Consider the following 16926-nt stretch of genomic DNA (forward strand, 5'->3'; position numbering starts at 1 on the left):
CACTATGGCTTAAGATTTTAGGTCTGATTCTTAATCGCAAATTCCCCTTTGAGAAACGCATTAGTTCTGCTTCTTTTTCAATTGCACAAAAAATAGATTTATTGAAAAGTCATAAGATTTTCGGTGACCAATATATTCTGAAGAATTTTTAATAATTCCATTCTGGTTTGTTGCGAGTATTGTTCTCCTGTCTGTTCTTCAGCTGCTGATTCTTATCTTAATTTTGTAAAGCATGATTGTTTTCTTTTGCTTGCATACACCATAACTGGCTTTTTTTTTTTTAAAGGATTATAGTTTTCTTTTGCTTGCATACACCGTAATTGTCTTTCTTTGTAAAGGATTATAGTTTTCTTTTGCTTGTATACACTGTAACTGGCTCTCTTTGTAAATGATTATAGTTTTTATTCACCATAACTGGCTTTGTTTGTAATGGATTATAATTATCTTTTGCTTTTATACACCGAAACTGGCTTTGTAAGTAAAGGATGATAGTTTCCTTTGCTTGCATGCACAGTCACTGGCTTTGTTTGTAGAGTATGATAGTTTTCTTTTGTTGGTATACATAGTAAATGGTTTTATTTGTAAAGCATGATCGTTTTATTTTGCTTGTATACACCGTGACTGGCTTTGTAAATCCTGATAAATTACTTGTGCTTTTATACACCATAACTGGCTTTGTTTGTAGAGCTTGATAGTTTACTTTTGCTTGTATACACAGTCACTGGCTTTGTTTGTAGAGCATGATAGTTTTCTTTTGCTTGTATAAACCGTAACGGGCTCTCTTTGTAAATTATTATAGTTTTATTGCTTGTATTCACCATAACTGGCTTTGTTTGTAAAGGAATATAATTTACTAATGCTTGTATACACTGTAACTGGCTTTGTTTGTAAAGCATGGTAGTTTTCATTTGCTTGTATGCATTGTAACTAGCCTTGTTTGTGAAGCATTATAGTTTCATTTTACTTGTATACACCGTAACTGGCTTTGTTTGTAAAGCATGATAGTTTTCTTTTGCTTGTATACATACTAAATGGCTTTATTTGTAAAGCATGATGGTTTCATTTTGCTTGCATACACCGTGACTGGCTTTGTTTTTAGAGCATGCTAGTTTTCTTTTGCTTGTATATAAAGTAAATAATTTGTAAAGCATGAGAGTTTTCGTTTGCTTGTATATACCGTAACTGGCTTTGTTTGTAAATCATGATAGTTTTCCTTTACTTACACCGTAAGTGGCTTTTTTTGTAAAATATAATAGTTTTCTTTTGCTTGTATACACTGTAACTATATTTGTTTGTAAAGCATGATAGTTTTATTTTGCTTGTATACACCATGACTGGCTTGTTTGTAAAGTTTAATAGTGTTTTTGTTTGTATGCACTATAGCACACTTTGTTTTTAAATCATGATAGTTTATATCTCCTAGAATACACTGTAACTGGCTTTATTTGTAAAGCATGATAGTTTTGTTTTTCTTGTATACACCGTAACTGGCTTTTTTTTTTTGTAAAGAATCATTGTTTATAAGGCATGGCAGTTTTCTTTTGTTTGTATACACCATAACTGGCTTTTTTTTTGTAAAGAATCATTGTAAACCATGCTAGTCTTCATTTACTTGCATACACCATAACCCGGCTTTGTTTGTAAAGCATGGTAGTTTGCATTTGCTTGTATACACAGAAACTGACATTGTTTGTAAACCACGATAGTTTTTTTTTTTTTTCTTTTTTTTTTTGCTTGTATACACTGTAACGGACTTTCTTTGTAAAGCATCATCGTATTTAGTAGGGGAGGACCAAAGTTGAGTTATGTTGGGGAGGAGGAGGAGGAGGAGGACGACGAGCGGCAGCAGCAGCAGCTTGGTGGAGACAAGGCCAATATACTATATATTGGCCTTGGGTGGAGAGGGACCTGAGGTGTATGGCCGGAAGTAGGGATCCTAAAGGGGGAGATCTTGTGTCATTAACCCAAAACTTAACCATCCACTTTCAAACAGTTTTGGGAAAAGCATGACATTATGACCTCTATAAACTACCTAATTTATGGGTCACATTTCGCATAGATTTTGGTTTTTATTAATGTAAACTTTATGTAAGAAATTAGCGTTAGTGCATGCATCTGTAAATAAAAAGGATACAAACTGATTACTCTTTTATAAATGATGAGTGTCATAGTAGAGTGCCTTGGAGGCGTTGAAATAAATGGAAAAAAATACAGAATATTTTCATAATAATTTGTTTAACAATAACCTACTGTAGTGATGATAGACTGAGTTTGAATATGGATCCATGTCAGATCTATATTTCCATTTTGCTAATGGTGATATTAAATTGTACTCTTGAATCATATTCATAGTAAAAAGGCATTTTATTAAACCTCAGGGTCTGGACGTCTATGTATCTAGTAATATAACTACTTATTAATTCAATACATTTCTTATATATGTCCATGATTTCAAACTATCTGTTTCAGAAGCAATGGCTAGTTTACCATTGATATAGCTAGATTACGATAGCCCACATGCCGTAGGTTAGGTATTTTTTTTTTTTTTTTTTTTTTTACATTTGCTTATTTTTAGATGTTTAAGTTACTAAAAGAAGATAAGATTGTAATTGAGATATGTAGCATAACATGAAGGTGCTGTCACACGGGTACAGATTTTGGCATCTTACTTTTTGGGTTCCCGCAGAAAAGCACAGGAGGAAAGAAACAAATCTTGCAATCAAACATCGGCATCTTTATTTACGGGTGAAGAATGAAGAAGAAACGCCGGTCTGTACCTTTCTTTAACTGCCAGCAATGCAAATTAAGTCAGAATAATGGAATTGCAATCAACTATAGAGTTTTAACGTTTTATCAGAAACGGACGTCCAAAATATCTAAGAAGATTACTACAAAGCGTGAGGCCAACGAATGGTGTCGACACGATTACATGTGGTTTCAATTTATTGAAAACAAGATGTATCTATAATGCAAGTTCTAGAACTCAAATATGCGTCTTCAAGACTGTATAACGGTCTACCACTAGACATCAGTAGGACTGAAGATATTAAGGCTTTTAAAAAGAAGTTGAAGACTTTCTAAGTGCTTCGATAATGTTGATTTAACAAATAACACGGAATACTCTGTGTGATACGCTAAATAACTAAGACTGTAAACGACAAAGACATGTTGCAGGTGCTGTAGGGCCCAGGGTTTCAATGTGTCCAAGGACAAGGAAAATAACCCTTAAAGTAAATAATATCATTGAGAAGAAAATTTCCGTCAATGACTTGACTAGGCTAAAACAATTTTCAGCTTTAGAAGCAGGCCTGGTTTATGGAATACAGGATGCCATGCTCTAGCTTTTTGTAATTAACTTTAGCCACTGCCTCTGAAAAGGAACAAATAAAATGGTAAACATGTCTGTGAAAGGGCTGTATGTAGTGTATAACTCAGCTGAATAAGCTTGAAGTTATTGTCACATGGGGTTAATCATTCTTGTAGTAAACAGACATCTTTCTCTCCTAAAAGTCAGACATTTGGCAGAGTAATACATATTCCTTAATTCATGTATTATGTACGTTTATTATATCATACGTTAGGGTTCATAGAGAGAAGGTTGCCTACTACTCCCAAGTATGAAATTTGTTTAGAACATTCTCCTTGTGAGACTATATTTTTATGACACTAACTCGTGACGTGTTTTGAATATTGTTCTCCTATCTAGTCTTCGACAACTGACTCTCCTTAATTTGAATAAAAGTTTGCGGTCTCATAAATAGATTCCTTAATGGGCTTGATATTGATCTCTGGCATCGCCATTCAGTTAGCCCCTTTTTTTGCAAGCGTTTTTAGATATTTGATAATTCTGATAATTTTGATAATTGCTTTCAGATAGCATCCACTTTTTTTTTTTTTTTTTTTTTTTTTTTTTTTTTTTTTGTAAGTGGTAATGTTACACTGTATTCTAGAAGTTTTATTCCAGCAGTGAACAGATTCTGGAATGATCTTAGTTCATTTTGTTAAATCACTGAAACTTCGCAAGTTAAACTTGATACAAATACCTTTTTTCTTGAGCTGGTTACATAGGGGTAGTTTCATAGATTGTCTTATATTCAACAATTTAATGTTATTTCTCTTAATTTCTTTTTAATTTTGGTGATTTATATTTTATAGTTTATTCTTCACTTCACCATGCCTTTTCCTCCCGAGGATATAGCATTTGGATTTTCTAATAATAATAATAATAATAATAATAATAATAATAATAATAATAATAATAATAATATTAACAATAACAATAACAATAACAATAACAATAACAATAACAATAACAATTACAATAACAATATTGATAATAAAGAATAGTGATGCTTCAATTTGTTAAGCTATCCGTTAGGAGAAGGTACTAGACAATATTCTTTGTTTTTCTTTTGCGTCCGAAATGGAAAATTCGGGTTTGGTTGCAAGATGACGAAAAAGTCATATATTTCATTCTCCAACTACTAAGTGACCTGAAAATGTCTTCATATGACTGCGCACTAAGGGTAGTGCTAAAGGATTATCATACGTCTATTGTGTTAATTTGATTTTTATTATTGCCAGTTTTGGAAGGTATTGAAAATTAGATTATAATAGACCAACCCTACAGTCATTTCTGACTAAACAAAGTCATAGGAACACACATTTCCCTCTCATCTGTTAGTACATTTTTTACAACTCATCACATTACCAGCCTCTTTAATTAAGGGCCACATGCGCAGGTGTTGGGCTTTTTCACTTTTGTCCCCCACTCAATGAAAATAAAACAGAGGCCTCACAGATGTTAATCAACACCTGCTATAAACCTACAGTCCACACCAAATTAAGAGAACCCTGTGTTTTTTCTAGTGTTTACTGCACACCACCTGAGTCCCATTGCGCAATTTTGGACGTGTTTATTGCTCTGGAGAGTTGACCTACTCTTATAGGTAGTAGGTTGGCCAGGGCACCAGCCGCCCGTTGAGATACTACCACTAGAGAGGTATTGGATCCTTTGACTTGCCAGACAGTAATGCATTGGATCCCTCTCTCTGGTCACGGCTTATTTTTTCCTTGCCTACACTTACACAGAATAGTCTGGCCTATTCTTTACATATTCTCGTCTTTCCTCATACACCTGACAACAATGAGATACTTAACACTTCTTCACCCAAGGGGTTAATTACTGTACTGCAATTTGTTCAGTGTACTTTCCTCTTGGTAAGGATAGAAGAGACTCTTTAGCTGTGGTAAGCAGCTCTTCTAGGAGAAGGACACTCCAATATTAAACCACTGTTCTCTAGTCTTGGGTAGTGCCATAGCCTCTGTACCATGGTCTTCCACTGTCTTGGGTTGGAGTTCTCTTGCTTGAGGGTACACTCAGGCACACTATTCTATCTTATTTTTTTTTTCTTCCTCTTGTTTTTTTGAAATGGTGTGTTGGGCAGACTTAATAGAAGGGCCATGGATGCCTGGTGGTTTATCAAGAGGTTGTCTTTTCCTTTTTCTGATTCTTTTTCTTCTCAAAACCATCCTTACTGTCCTCCCTTCAGTTGAAGTGGCTATCCTGGAGGGTATTTAGCCTTGCATGGTGTATCGGCTCCTCCATGTTGACCAGTTTTTCCGACTTTTTACTATAGTCTATGGGTATCATCAATCACTTTGTTTATAATTCTGTACGTATTGTTTTTGTTATAATTCTTGTTAATCTAGTTTTTAAGTATGATGTCTCTTTTTTATTTCTATTAATTCTTATGCTGTCTGGAGACATTGAGCGAAATCCTGGACCAGTACGTCCTAGATTTCGTCAATGTCGTCTTCTGTATTGCAATATTCGTGGTCTTCATGCAAATATCCAAGACCTTACAGTTGCGTCCAGACAGTATGATATTCTTTTGTGCTCAGAAACTTTGGTTTCTAATATGAGGCATTCATCTGAGCTCCTTATAACTGGTTTCAAGAAGCCAATAATGTTGAAACGTGATGCCATCCCTAGGGCCAGGGGAATGGCGGTGTATATTAGGACCGAGTACCCTGCTTCTCATAAGTCCTGCTATCAATGTGGATGTCATGAGATTCAGGTAATAAAAGTTTGTGGCAGGCATAACAACTTTTATTTATGTTCGATCTACCGGAATCCAGACATGGATGATTCTATCTTCGATTGTCTTCTTACCATTATGGCTAAGATACAAGAAGATGATAGAAAGGCTTCTTTTGTCTTTGTTGGTGATTTTAATGCTCACCATAGGGAGTGGTTAAGTTCTATCTCTCCTACCGATCGCCATGGCTTAAGAGCTTTAGACTTTGCCTCTGAATCAGGCTGTGAGCAAATCATAAATGAAGCTACTCACAGGTCTGGTAATTGCTTGGACCTTGTATACACTGACTCCCCTGGCGTTATAACTGGTAAGGTTGGTTCTCCAGTCGGGACATCTGATCATGCCTTGATTTCATTATTAGTGAAGTCTGAGCAGCCTGTCCCTGATATATCATATTCTTGTAAAATTTATATGAAATCCCAAGCAGACTGGAATGGGATTTTACATGATCTTTTGTGCTTGAATTGGTCACAATTATATAATAGTGTAGATCCTGTTGTCCCTTTGAATGAGAATCTAGTCAACATAATTGATAGGCGTATCCCTTCTCGTGTGCTAAGGTACCGAGTGAAGGACAAACCGTGGTTCAATAATGATTGTAGACGTGCTTTTTTGGAGAAGCAGGAGGCCTATCAACTTTGGAAGGGTAACAGATCAGATTTGACCTGGAACAACTATACTCAGCTTCGAGCTTTTGCTCAGAGAGTTTATGCCTCAACTGAAAAAGAGTACAATTTAACCATAAAAGAAACACTTTCTGGTACAACTCAGGAACATAAATGGTGGTCTACCCTTAAATCTGCACTCTTTGGTGTAGATGCAACAGTTCCTCCTTTACTTAAACCAGATGGCTCAGTCACTCACTGTCCAAAGGAAAAGGCAACCCTTTTGGCTGATGTTTTTGACAGTAAACAGAGTAATGAAAAACTTGAACTTCCTCATTCCTGTTTTCCTGAGGCTAAACTAACTAGTTTAGCTTTTCGATCTCGTGAGATTAAAGCTCTGTTGATGGACCTTGATGCTTATGGAGGTGTAGACCCAAATGGTATTTTTCCTTTGTTTTTTATAAAGACAGCAGATTTCTTAGCTCCAAAGTTATCTGTTATTTTGCGCAAGTTAGCAAGAAGAGGAGCTTTTAGCACTAGTTGGAGAATTGGTAATGTTACTCCTCTATGTAAATGTGTTTGTGGTAGCTCAAGTCCCACTGATTACCGCCCAATTTCCATAACTCCCATATTATCTAAAATTTTTGAACGTCTTCTGGCAAAACGTCTTAATAGGTTTGCTGAAGGTAATCATCTACTCCCTAGTTTGCAATTTGGTTTTCGTAAAGGCCTTGGAGCATGTGATGCCCTTCTTACAATCTCCAATGCTGTACAGAAATCCCTTGATTGTGGTCGGGAAGTTCGTATGATTGGCCTTGATTTTAGTGCTGCCTTTGACCGTGTTAATCATGAGGCCCTTGTTTTCAAACTGAAACAGTTGGGAGTGGGTGGGTCGTTTCTTAGCATTATTATTGATTTTTTAAGTAATAGATCTCAAAGAGTTGTTGTTGATGGGCACCATAGTGATTGTAGGAATGTGATATCTGGTGTTCCACAGGGTAGTGTTCTTGGCCCATTACTTTTCATACTATATACACATGACATGTGGTTTGGCCTAGAAAACAAGCTTGTTGCATATGCAGATGATGCTACTCTCTTTGCATCAATTCCATCCCCTGAATGTAGATCTAGGGTTGGTGAATCCCTTAATAGAGATTTAGCTAGAATTAGTGCATGGTGCAAATTATGGGGTATGAAGTTGAATCCTAACAAAACTCAAAGTATGATTGTAAGTAGGTCAAGGACGGTGGTTCCTCAACATCCGGATCTCAGTATTGATAATGTTTCTTTAAATATGCATGACTCTTTCAAAATTTTAGGTGTGATTCTCGACAGTAAATTTACTTTTGAGAAACATATAAGGTCTGTGTCTTCTTCAATTTCACAAAAAATAGGCTTATTGAGAAAGTCTTTCAAGATTTTCGGTGATCAATCTATTCTGAAGAAGTGTTTTAATTCCTTCATTCTACCTTGTTTTGAGTATTGTTCTCCTGTCTGGTCTTCAGCTGCTGATTCTCATCTTAATTTGTTGGACAGAAACTTACGGTCTATTAAATTTCTTATTCCTGATCTAGATATTAATCTCTGGCACCGTCGTTCAATTAGTTCATTATGTATGTTGCATAAGATTTTTCACAACTCTGACCATCCTTTACATTCAGATCTCCCTGGACAATTCTATCCTGTTCGTAATACTAGGCAGGCAGTTAATTCTAATAGCCAGGCCTTCTCCATCACGAGGCTCAATACTATGCAGTACTCTAGAAGTTTTATTCCAGCTGTGACCAAGTTGTGGAATGATCTTCCTAATCGGGTGGTTGAATCAGTAGAACTTCAAAAGTTCAAAGTTGGAGCAAATGCTTTTTTGTTGACCAGGCAGACATAGTCTTTTTATTGTTTATTTATGACATATTTGTTTTTGATGTTGTTGATAGTTTATTATATGACATGTCTGTTTTGACGTTGTTTCTTATTTTAGAATGATTTATTGTTAATTTGTTCTCTTCATTTATTTATTTCCTTATTTCCTTTCCTCACTGAGCTATTTTTCCCTGTTGGAGCCCCTGGGCTTATAGCATCTTGCTTTTCCAACTAGGGTTGTAGCTTGGATAGTAATAATAATAATAATAATAATATATATTCTTCTGGCTTTGGATTCTCCAATACTATTTTGTTTGTGAAAACGTGATAGGAGAGATGCCAGAAAGTATCATTAGCAGTACCCAGTCACTGGATATTTGTAGACGAAAACAGACAAGGAAAACATTTATCAATAGATGGTCAAAGTACTTACCATGACACTGTCCTGATTACTAATATGGTAATAAGATGCTCTTTCCTAAATAATCTGTTGCATGGATGATTTCTTTTATGATGTTGTAATGCCATGCATCTTTCGTCATGGGAGTTTGGTTATACATTTAGCCAAGTAACATTTTTTTGTTTGTTATCGTACCACCAATATTTGCACCAAAATCTCTTAATCGTTTGAATAACTATCAACTGCACGATTTTTTTTTTATTTTTTTTTTTTAATTTCATTAAAACCGTCTATTATCTAACCAGGTTGACGTTAAATGATAATGTTTCTTTAAGAATATACAACTCTTTTAAAATTATATGTGTGCTTCTTGATTGCCAATTTACTTTTGAGTAACAAATTCGGTCTATTTAAATTTTCGGTGATTTGTCTATCATGAGGAAATTATTTAATTTTTTACACTGCTTTGTTTCGAATATTGTTCTCCTGTCTGATCTTCAGCTGCTGAATCTCATTATAGATTGTTGGACAAAAAGTCGCGGTCTATTAAATTTCTTATTCTTGATCTGGCACCCTTCATCTTCTTCCCTTAGTCCCCCCCCCCCCTCGCCCATATCCCTCCTCACCTCACCCATCTATCTGATCTGCTGGCGCTCTTCATTGGCTCCACCTCCTCCCTTCCAGTGGAGCAGCCAAAGTGTGATTTTGACTAGAATCATTCATTTGGTGATACAAGCATGAAATTTGGTGTGACTGTGCTATGTAGGCCATGTTTTAAGAAAAAAGCACTAGCCATCAAGAATTCCAAGATGGCGGCCATTATTTCCAAGATGGCCGCCAGTTAATGGAAAAACAATGTTAAACCATAAAAGCGCTCAATGTTTCACATCTTGGTGCAAAATTATTGATATATTTGCCTTCTTTGGTGCATCTCTGGTGAATAAGGTAGATTTCCTGCACAAATAAATACTATTTATACCCTTACAGCATCAAGAAGCATTAATAAACAGTCATAAATACCATTGCTTTCTGCCTATAAGTCCTCAGTTGATAAATAGAGTAGAAGATTAATAAATGTTAGTAAAAATGATAAACTAATAAAGTATATTAATAATGAATAGTAGATAAATAATTCATTGTTGCCCCTTAAAAGGACTGCTAATGCCAGGGTGGTAAAAAGGATGAACTCTTTTTATCTAAAAAATACTCCAACGGCTTGCGAACCACAAAGCCTCTGGCAGTCAAGTCCCACCCTAGCCTTCTCGTGGCAGGGGTGATTACGCACGATGGGTTTCAGTTCATCTTCGTGATATGCTAAGCCTAGAGAGGCAACACCCAGAGGTTGCCAGAGAATCCCATGAGGGGAATTTCGTTGTTCACAAATCAGAGAGGAGCTTCTCATCAATGGCTATTGACCAAGCCCATGAACAAAATAATGCACTCATCAAAGGAGACGGGGGAGCTATTGGCCTGACAGAGGATCCGTCTGCTCTTCGAAGATGGATGGTTGCTGGACCAGAAATAAGCCGATTGGTATCAAATTACGAAACAGCATTCGGGAGTAAAGATGTAAAGAAATCAAGTCGTCACCATGATCAGTCGCCAAGTACTCAGAAGACGTTCCTGGAAAAAGTACACAAACTCACCCTAGTGCTAGAGGAAATGGGCAATCCATTTGCAGAAGAGACAGATGATCTTTTAAAGCTGGATACAAATGGCATAGTAGATCCTTCTGCTGCTCAACTAGTTGCAACGCATCATGAGAGAGGAAAAGAACAGTTCGAAACATTCATGGAGAAGTTGCAGTCTGATAGAGATTTCTTCTACAAGCCAATCAAAAAGAACAATACTGGATTCTTCAAAACTGGGCCAGAGTCATCCAAAGTATCTGAGACTAAAGTACTTAAGGAAGATTGTCAACTGTTTTCTCGCCTGTTTATCTCCTGTCAAACAAGAGGATGTGACCTACAAGAATTTTTCAGACATGAAAACCAGCCTTACCCACCTTCACTCAGCAAGAAAGGTAACCTACGCGCATGTACTAAGGCTGATTTGGTGGATGTTCTCCAGGTGAAAGTGAGACTACCTGAGTCAAAGCCAGACTCGGATGTCCTCATTATGGATGGTTCATCACTGGTAATTGCAGTTGTACCAAAGACATCAAAGACGTTTGAAGAATATGCCACGAAGGACATCCTCCCCAAAATAGAAATGTACAGTAGAAAACACAAGAGAACAGACATCATCTTTGATGTATATCATAAGTCAAGTCTGAAGTCAGAAGCTAGATCAAAAAGAGGAAAAGCTATCAGGAGGAGAGTTACTGAAAAGAGTAAAACGCCTACAAACTGGAGGAGTTTCCTCCGCAACAGTGCTAACAAGACAGAGCTCTTCCACTTTCTTGCTGATGCAGTACCTAAAATGACTACGGAAAATGTAGTCGTTGTGACGAAGGAAGGAGATGCCCTTATGAGTGCCAGTTACACCAACATGAGCCTAGAGGAATTGGCTCCCTGTACACATGAGGCTGACACACGTATATTCTTACATGCCTGGCATGCAGCTACGGAAGGCTACAAATCTGTTATGATCGACGCAAACGACACAGATGTCATTGTGATTGCCATATCACAGATGCCTTCTCTCAAAGCAATCGGCCTGGAGCAAATGTGGATTAGATTTGGAAAAGGTGAGCACACTAGATGGATTCCTATTCATGACCTGGTGTCCATCTTAGGATCAGAGAAGACCAACGGGATGCTATTCTTCCATGCCTTTACTGGGTGTGACGTTGTGTCAGGTTTCAATAGCAAAGGGAAAAAGACAGCATGGCAGACATGGGATGTCTTCAATGATGCCTCTGCCACCTTTGCAAAACTTAGCCGCAGGCCATCTGAGATTGAGGAGTCTGATCTACATGTTCTGGAGAAATATGTGGTTCTTATGTATGACCGGTCGAGTGCAATATCTTCTGTAGACGAGGCAAGGCTTGATCTCTTTGCGCGAAAGCAGAGGTCATATGACATGATTCCACCAACAAAAAGTTTACTGAAGGAACATGCCAAACGAGCAGCCTACCAAGCAGGTCATATTTGGGGGCAGTGTGTTAATCGTCAGCCAGAACTTCAGTGTCCTTCCAAGTGGGGATGGTCAAAAAATGGTGATGACTGGGAAGGTGTATGGACAATGCTGGAATCCATTTCCAAGAGCTGCCGTGAACTGACAAAGTGTGGATGCAAGACAGAGTGTGGTGGAAGGTGCAAGTGTGTAAAGAATGGACTATTCTGTACACTACTCTGTAGTTACCCTTGCCAGAATTCCTAGGAAAAAAAACTGATGAACAATGAATGGACTTTTGGCCAGAGTAGGGTGAGTATTGTTTGAAATATGGACTCTTAGACATTGGCATATGTAGCAAATGACGTCATTTGGCGGCCATCTTGTAAAATGGCTGCCATATTGGACCCTCAGAATGATTAGTGGTGTTCCCCACATCAAACCCAGACAAAGAGAACTCATCAAGTATCTGAGTAAGAACTTTAATGGCACGTAGTACTGCAATATTCTGCCTTAAAGAGGACCATATGGCGGCCATCTTGGAAAATGGCTGCCATATTGGAATTTCAAGTGGCTAGCACTTTTTTTTCAAAATCTAATGCAAAATAAATAATTATGCCAAATTTCATGCTTGTATCATCAAATGAAAGATTGTTTCACTTATCTGCCCCACTATTCTTATTACATGGCCATAGCATTTCAGGCGAACTTCCCTTTCCTATTCTTTTACCTTACATATACCACATTATTCTTCTCTTGATGGACCTTGATACTTATGGAGGTGTAGATCGAAATGGTATTTTTCCTTTTATTTTTTATTATTTTTTAAAGGACTGCAGATTTCTTAGCTCCAAAGTTAATCTGTTATTTTGCGCAAGTTAGCAAGAAGAAGAGCTATTAGCACTTGTTGGAGAATTGGTAATGTTACTCCACTATGTAATTGTGTTTGTGGTAGCTCAATTTCCATAACTCCCATATTATCTAAAGTTTTTGAACGTCTCCTGGCAAAACGTCTTAATAGGTATGCTGAAGGTAATCATCTATTCCTTAGTTTGCAATTTGGTTTGCGTAAAGGCCTTGGAGCATGTGATACCCTTCTTACAATCTCCAATGCTGTACAGAAATCCCTTGATTGTGGTCAGGAAGTTCGTATGATTGGCCTCGATTTTAGTGCTGCCTTTGACCGTGTTAATCATGAGACCCTTGTTTTCAAACTGAAACAGTTGGGAGTGGGTGGGTCGTTTCTTAGCCTTGTTATTGAATTTTTAAGCAATAGATCGCGAAGAGTTGTTGTTGATGGGCACCGTAGTGAATATAGAAATGTGATATCTGGTGTTCCTCAGGATAGTGTTCTTGGCCCATTACTTTTCATATACTATTACACATGACATGTGGTTTGGCCCAGAAAACAAGCTTGTTGCATATGCAGATGATGCAACATTTTGCATCAATTCCATATCCTGAATATAGATCTGGGGTTGCTGAATCCCTTAATAGAGATCTAGCTAAGATTAGTACATGGTGCAAATTATGGGGTATAAAGTTGAATCCTAACAAAACTCCATGTATGATTGTATGCATGTCATGGGCAGTGGCTCCTCAACATCTGGATCTCAGCATTGATGATGTTTATTTAACTCTATGACTCTTGAAATTTTAGGTGTGATTCTCGACAGCAAATTTACTTTTGAGAAACACATTAGGTCTGTGTCTTCTTCCATTGAACAAAAAATGGCTTTATTAAGAATGTCTTTTAAGATTTTTGATGATCAATCTATTTTGAAGAAGTGTTTTGATTCTTTCGTTCTGCCTTGTTTCGAGTAGTGTTCTACTGTCTGGTCTTCAGCTGCTGATTCTCATCTTAATTTGTTGGATGGGAACTTATGGTCTATGAAATTTCTTATTCCTGATCTAGACATTACTCTCTGGCACCGTTGTTCAATTATTTCATGCATAAGATTTTTCATAATTGTGATCATCCTTTACGTTCAGATCTTCCTGGACAATTTCATCCTGTTCCTAATACTTGGCAGGCAGTTAATTCTAATAGTCAGGCCTTCTCCATCATGAGGTTCAATACTACACAATATTCAAGAAGTTTTATTCCTGCTGTGACCAAGTTGTGGAATGATCTTCCTAATCGGATAGTTGCATCGATTGAACTTCAAAAGTTCAAACTTGCAGCAAATGTTTTCATGTTGAACAGGCTGACATAAGTCTTTTTATAGTTTACATATGAAATATATGTTTTGATGGTGTTACTGTTTTTTAAATATTTTATTTTAATTGTTCATTATTTCTCAGATGTCTTATTTATTTCCTTATTTCCTTTACACAGTGGGATATTTTTCCCTGTTGGAGCACTTGGGCTTATAGCATCTTGCTTTTCCAACCAGGGTTGTAGCTTAGCTAATAATAATAATAATGATAATAATAATAATAATAGTAGTGATGTTCTAGCATTCTATCTCTCCATCCTCATCACAATTCTTTCCAACAGTCGTTCCTCTTTATTCTTAAGTGCCTGAGTTGTGCCCCATATAATAGCATCAGTCTACTGTCCCACAAATCTTCGTTTTCTGCCTTAGTGGCATTTTCTTGTCTAAACCAACTCCAGTTCCTTTTCCATTTTGTGTCGTGCTTACACTCGATGTCTCACTGCTTTCTCAGTACTACCACCCTCTCTAATTATTAATCCCGAGTAGTTAAACTTACTTTAAAAATTGCATCCATCGTGACTTTTCCTTTCATAACCCCAAAATGCTGCTTTTGTACATCTATCAACTCTCTTATCCTCCCCTCTACCATTATTTGTGGCATCTTCAATCCAGGTTCCAGAAGCTTTGTTCCTCCTATCACGGGAGGCTACCAACATTTCCAATTCCGATTCTCATCTTTCCTTTCTTTTTCCAATCCTTACTCCTCATAGGAAAACGAGGTTCAAACGCAAAATTACATGTTGTCCAGACCATTTCCGTCTATTGAGATATTTTCCAAACTACTGTTTCTTAGTAGAAAATATTTTCACTAGATATGATAAAAGGAAAACCCAATACACAAAAATATTCTAATTGTAAAAATAGTAAAATAACGATAACATCTGCAGAATGTACTGTAGGTGGGGCCTTTTTGACAAAGAGTGTGTGTTTATAACTGTTTTAACTGATACCTAGCCTGTATTAATTCTTAATGCAAAATTTTGACAAAGTTTTATGTATTTCATAAATGAATTGGTGCGATCATTATTTGGTTTTCATACAAAAGAAAAAAAAATACTAAGACTGACTTACTTTTGCAAGAAGATGAAAAAAAATATGCAGTGAATCTGTCAAGACGAGAGAATCTGAAATAATCCGATACTGAGAAATATTGAGAAGTTTTGTGACGATTTAACTAAAGGAAATAAAGGAAAATAGGATTATAAAAGTTACTTAAGAATGACTGATGATGCTTCCAGGGGTCTTTTGTAATTTTTTAATAAAGATCCTGATGATTTATATCTGTAATGTATTTGTTTTAGTCATCTTGACTGGGATTTTATTTCTGCAAATAACATTATTCTTTGGAAAATTGCTAAGTAAATCAGTGACTTATTTGGTTTTATCCTTGTGTGTTCTCATGTTACAATATTATATTAATATTAATATCTTTTTATTACGATAATAATGATAATGATAAGCATTATCATTGTTATTATTATTATTATTATTTCATCATTATCGAGTTGAAAATTATTTCTGCCATTTTGTGGCAAATTCTTTGTATATTCATGATAATCGTTCTTTCTTAAGCACTGCATTCCTCCAGTACCTCAAAGACTCTTCTCTTTCCCAGGGTTTTGGGATCGTCTTTCTTTACCGTTTAGAATACAGTCGAAGTTCAATCCTTGAATTTCCGAAGTCGGTGATCAGGTTTTTCTTTGTAGAGTTTCTCAAGGTGTCCTTTTGTGACATTTCGAGAAATAAGAGACATGCTCATCGTCAAGCCGTGGAAGACTGAATTCTGGTGTCTGCCTGGCAACTATACATACGGTAGAATCTGCTAATGTAGTAAAACTTTTGTATTTTCATTTTCTGGGAGTGTTTTGTGGGCATTTTTTTTGTAGCCTATATCTGACCTGTTCACTAAATGGCTAAGCCCCTCTCTGGGCGGAACATTAAGCCAGCAAAATCTCCACTCACCTAGAAGCTGGAATCTCTCGGGTATGAATCGTGCTCATAAGTGTCAATGTTGTTAGTAAGCCACTGTTTTAACCAAGGAGGTTTAATCCATCTCCTTGTGTTTACCTGAGCATCTTGTTTCTAATTTGCCGATAGCTTGCCAAGTCGGGCGGAATTTCTGGTGCTCTGTACTATCTCTCATTCACGATTGTTTGGCCATAGTTGTATGTTGTTACAGCTAGGATTTCGTGCTTTCTGATGACTGTGAGGAAAAAGATTATTTACTTGTTCCTCAAGATCGATTTCTCATGCTTGGAGAAGAATGGCCATGAGGATTCCAAGCAGCTTCTTATCAGGGGTGTCCCAATGACTGTATTTTGAATTATATCCTTCATGATTTCTCTACCGTGGGACTGTAGTGATTGAGCCTTGATAGTGTCCTGTTGAACATGGGTGGTCAGACTCTTGGATAGGATCATTGTTATCATAATAGTGTAGCTGCGTGGGCATCCTTGGATGGGGTGTGTAATTCCTCTTCTTCAAGGTTTTCTGCATAGGTAGGGAATAATACAGCTCTGTCTAAGTAAACAAATGTCATCTACCAGTGTAGAAGCCTTGTCCAAGGATTCATAGCAGGTATGTTAGTATGACGACAATTGGACTTTCCAAGGATCTGTCCTGTCATGTTAGTCAGGGTGCTATCACTGCTCACTATCTGTTCTCCCATGGTAGAGAAATTTCGA

The 16926-nt window shown here is 36.8% G+C and overlaps 1 protein-coding gene across 1 annotated transcript; it reads left to right on the plus strand.

Moving 5' to 3' along the window:
- Positions 1–10277: 10277 nt before the first annotated feature.
- LOC137624662 (uncharacterized) lies at positions 10278–12290 on the plus strand. The gene has a single exon (XM_068355621.1). It carries the CDS (start codon positions 10278–10280, stop codon positions 12288–12290), a length of 2013 nt encoding a protein of 670 aa, XP_068211722.1.
- Positions 12291–16926: the final 4636 nt, after the last annotated feature.

This window comes from Palaemon carinicauda, chromosome 31 (assembly GCF_036898095.1).
Source record: "Palaemon carinicauda isolate YSFRI2023 chromosome 31, ASM3689809v2, whole genome shotgun sequence".
Classification (NCBI taxonomy): domain Eukaryota; kingdom Metazoa; phylum Arthropoda; class Malacostraca; order Decapoda; family Palaemonidae; genus Palaemon; species Palaemon carinicauda.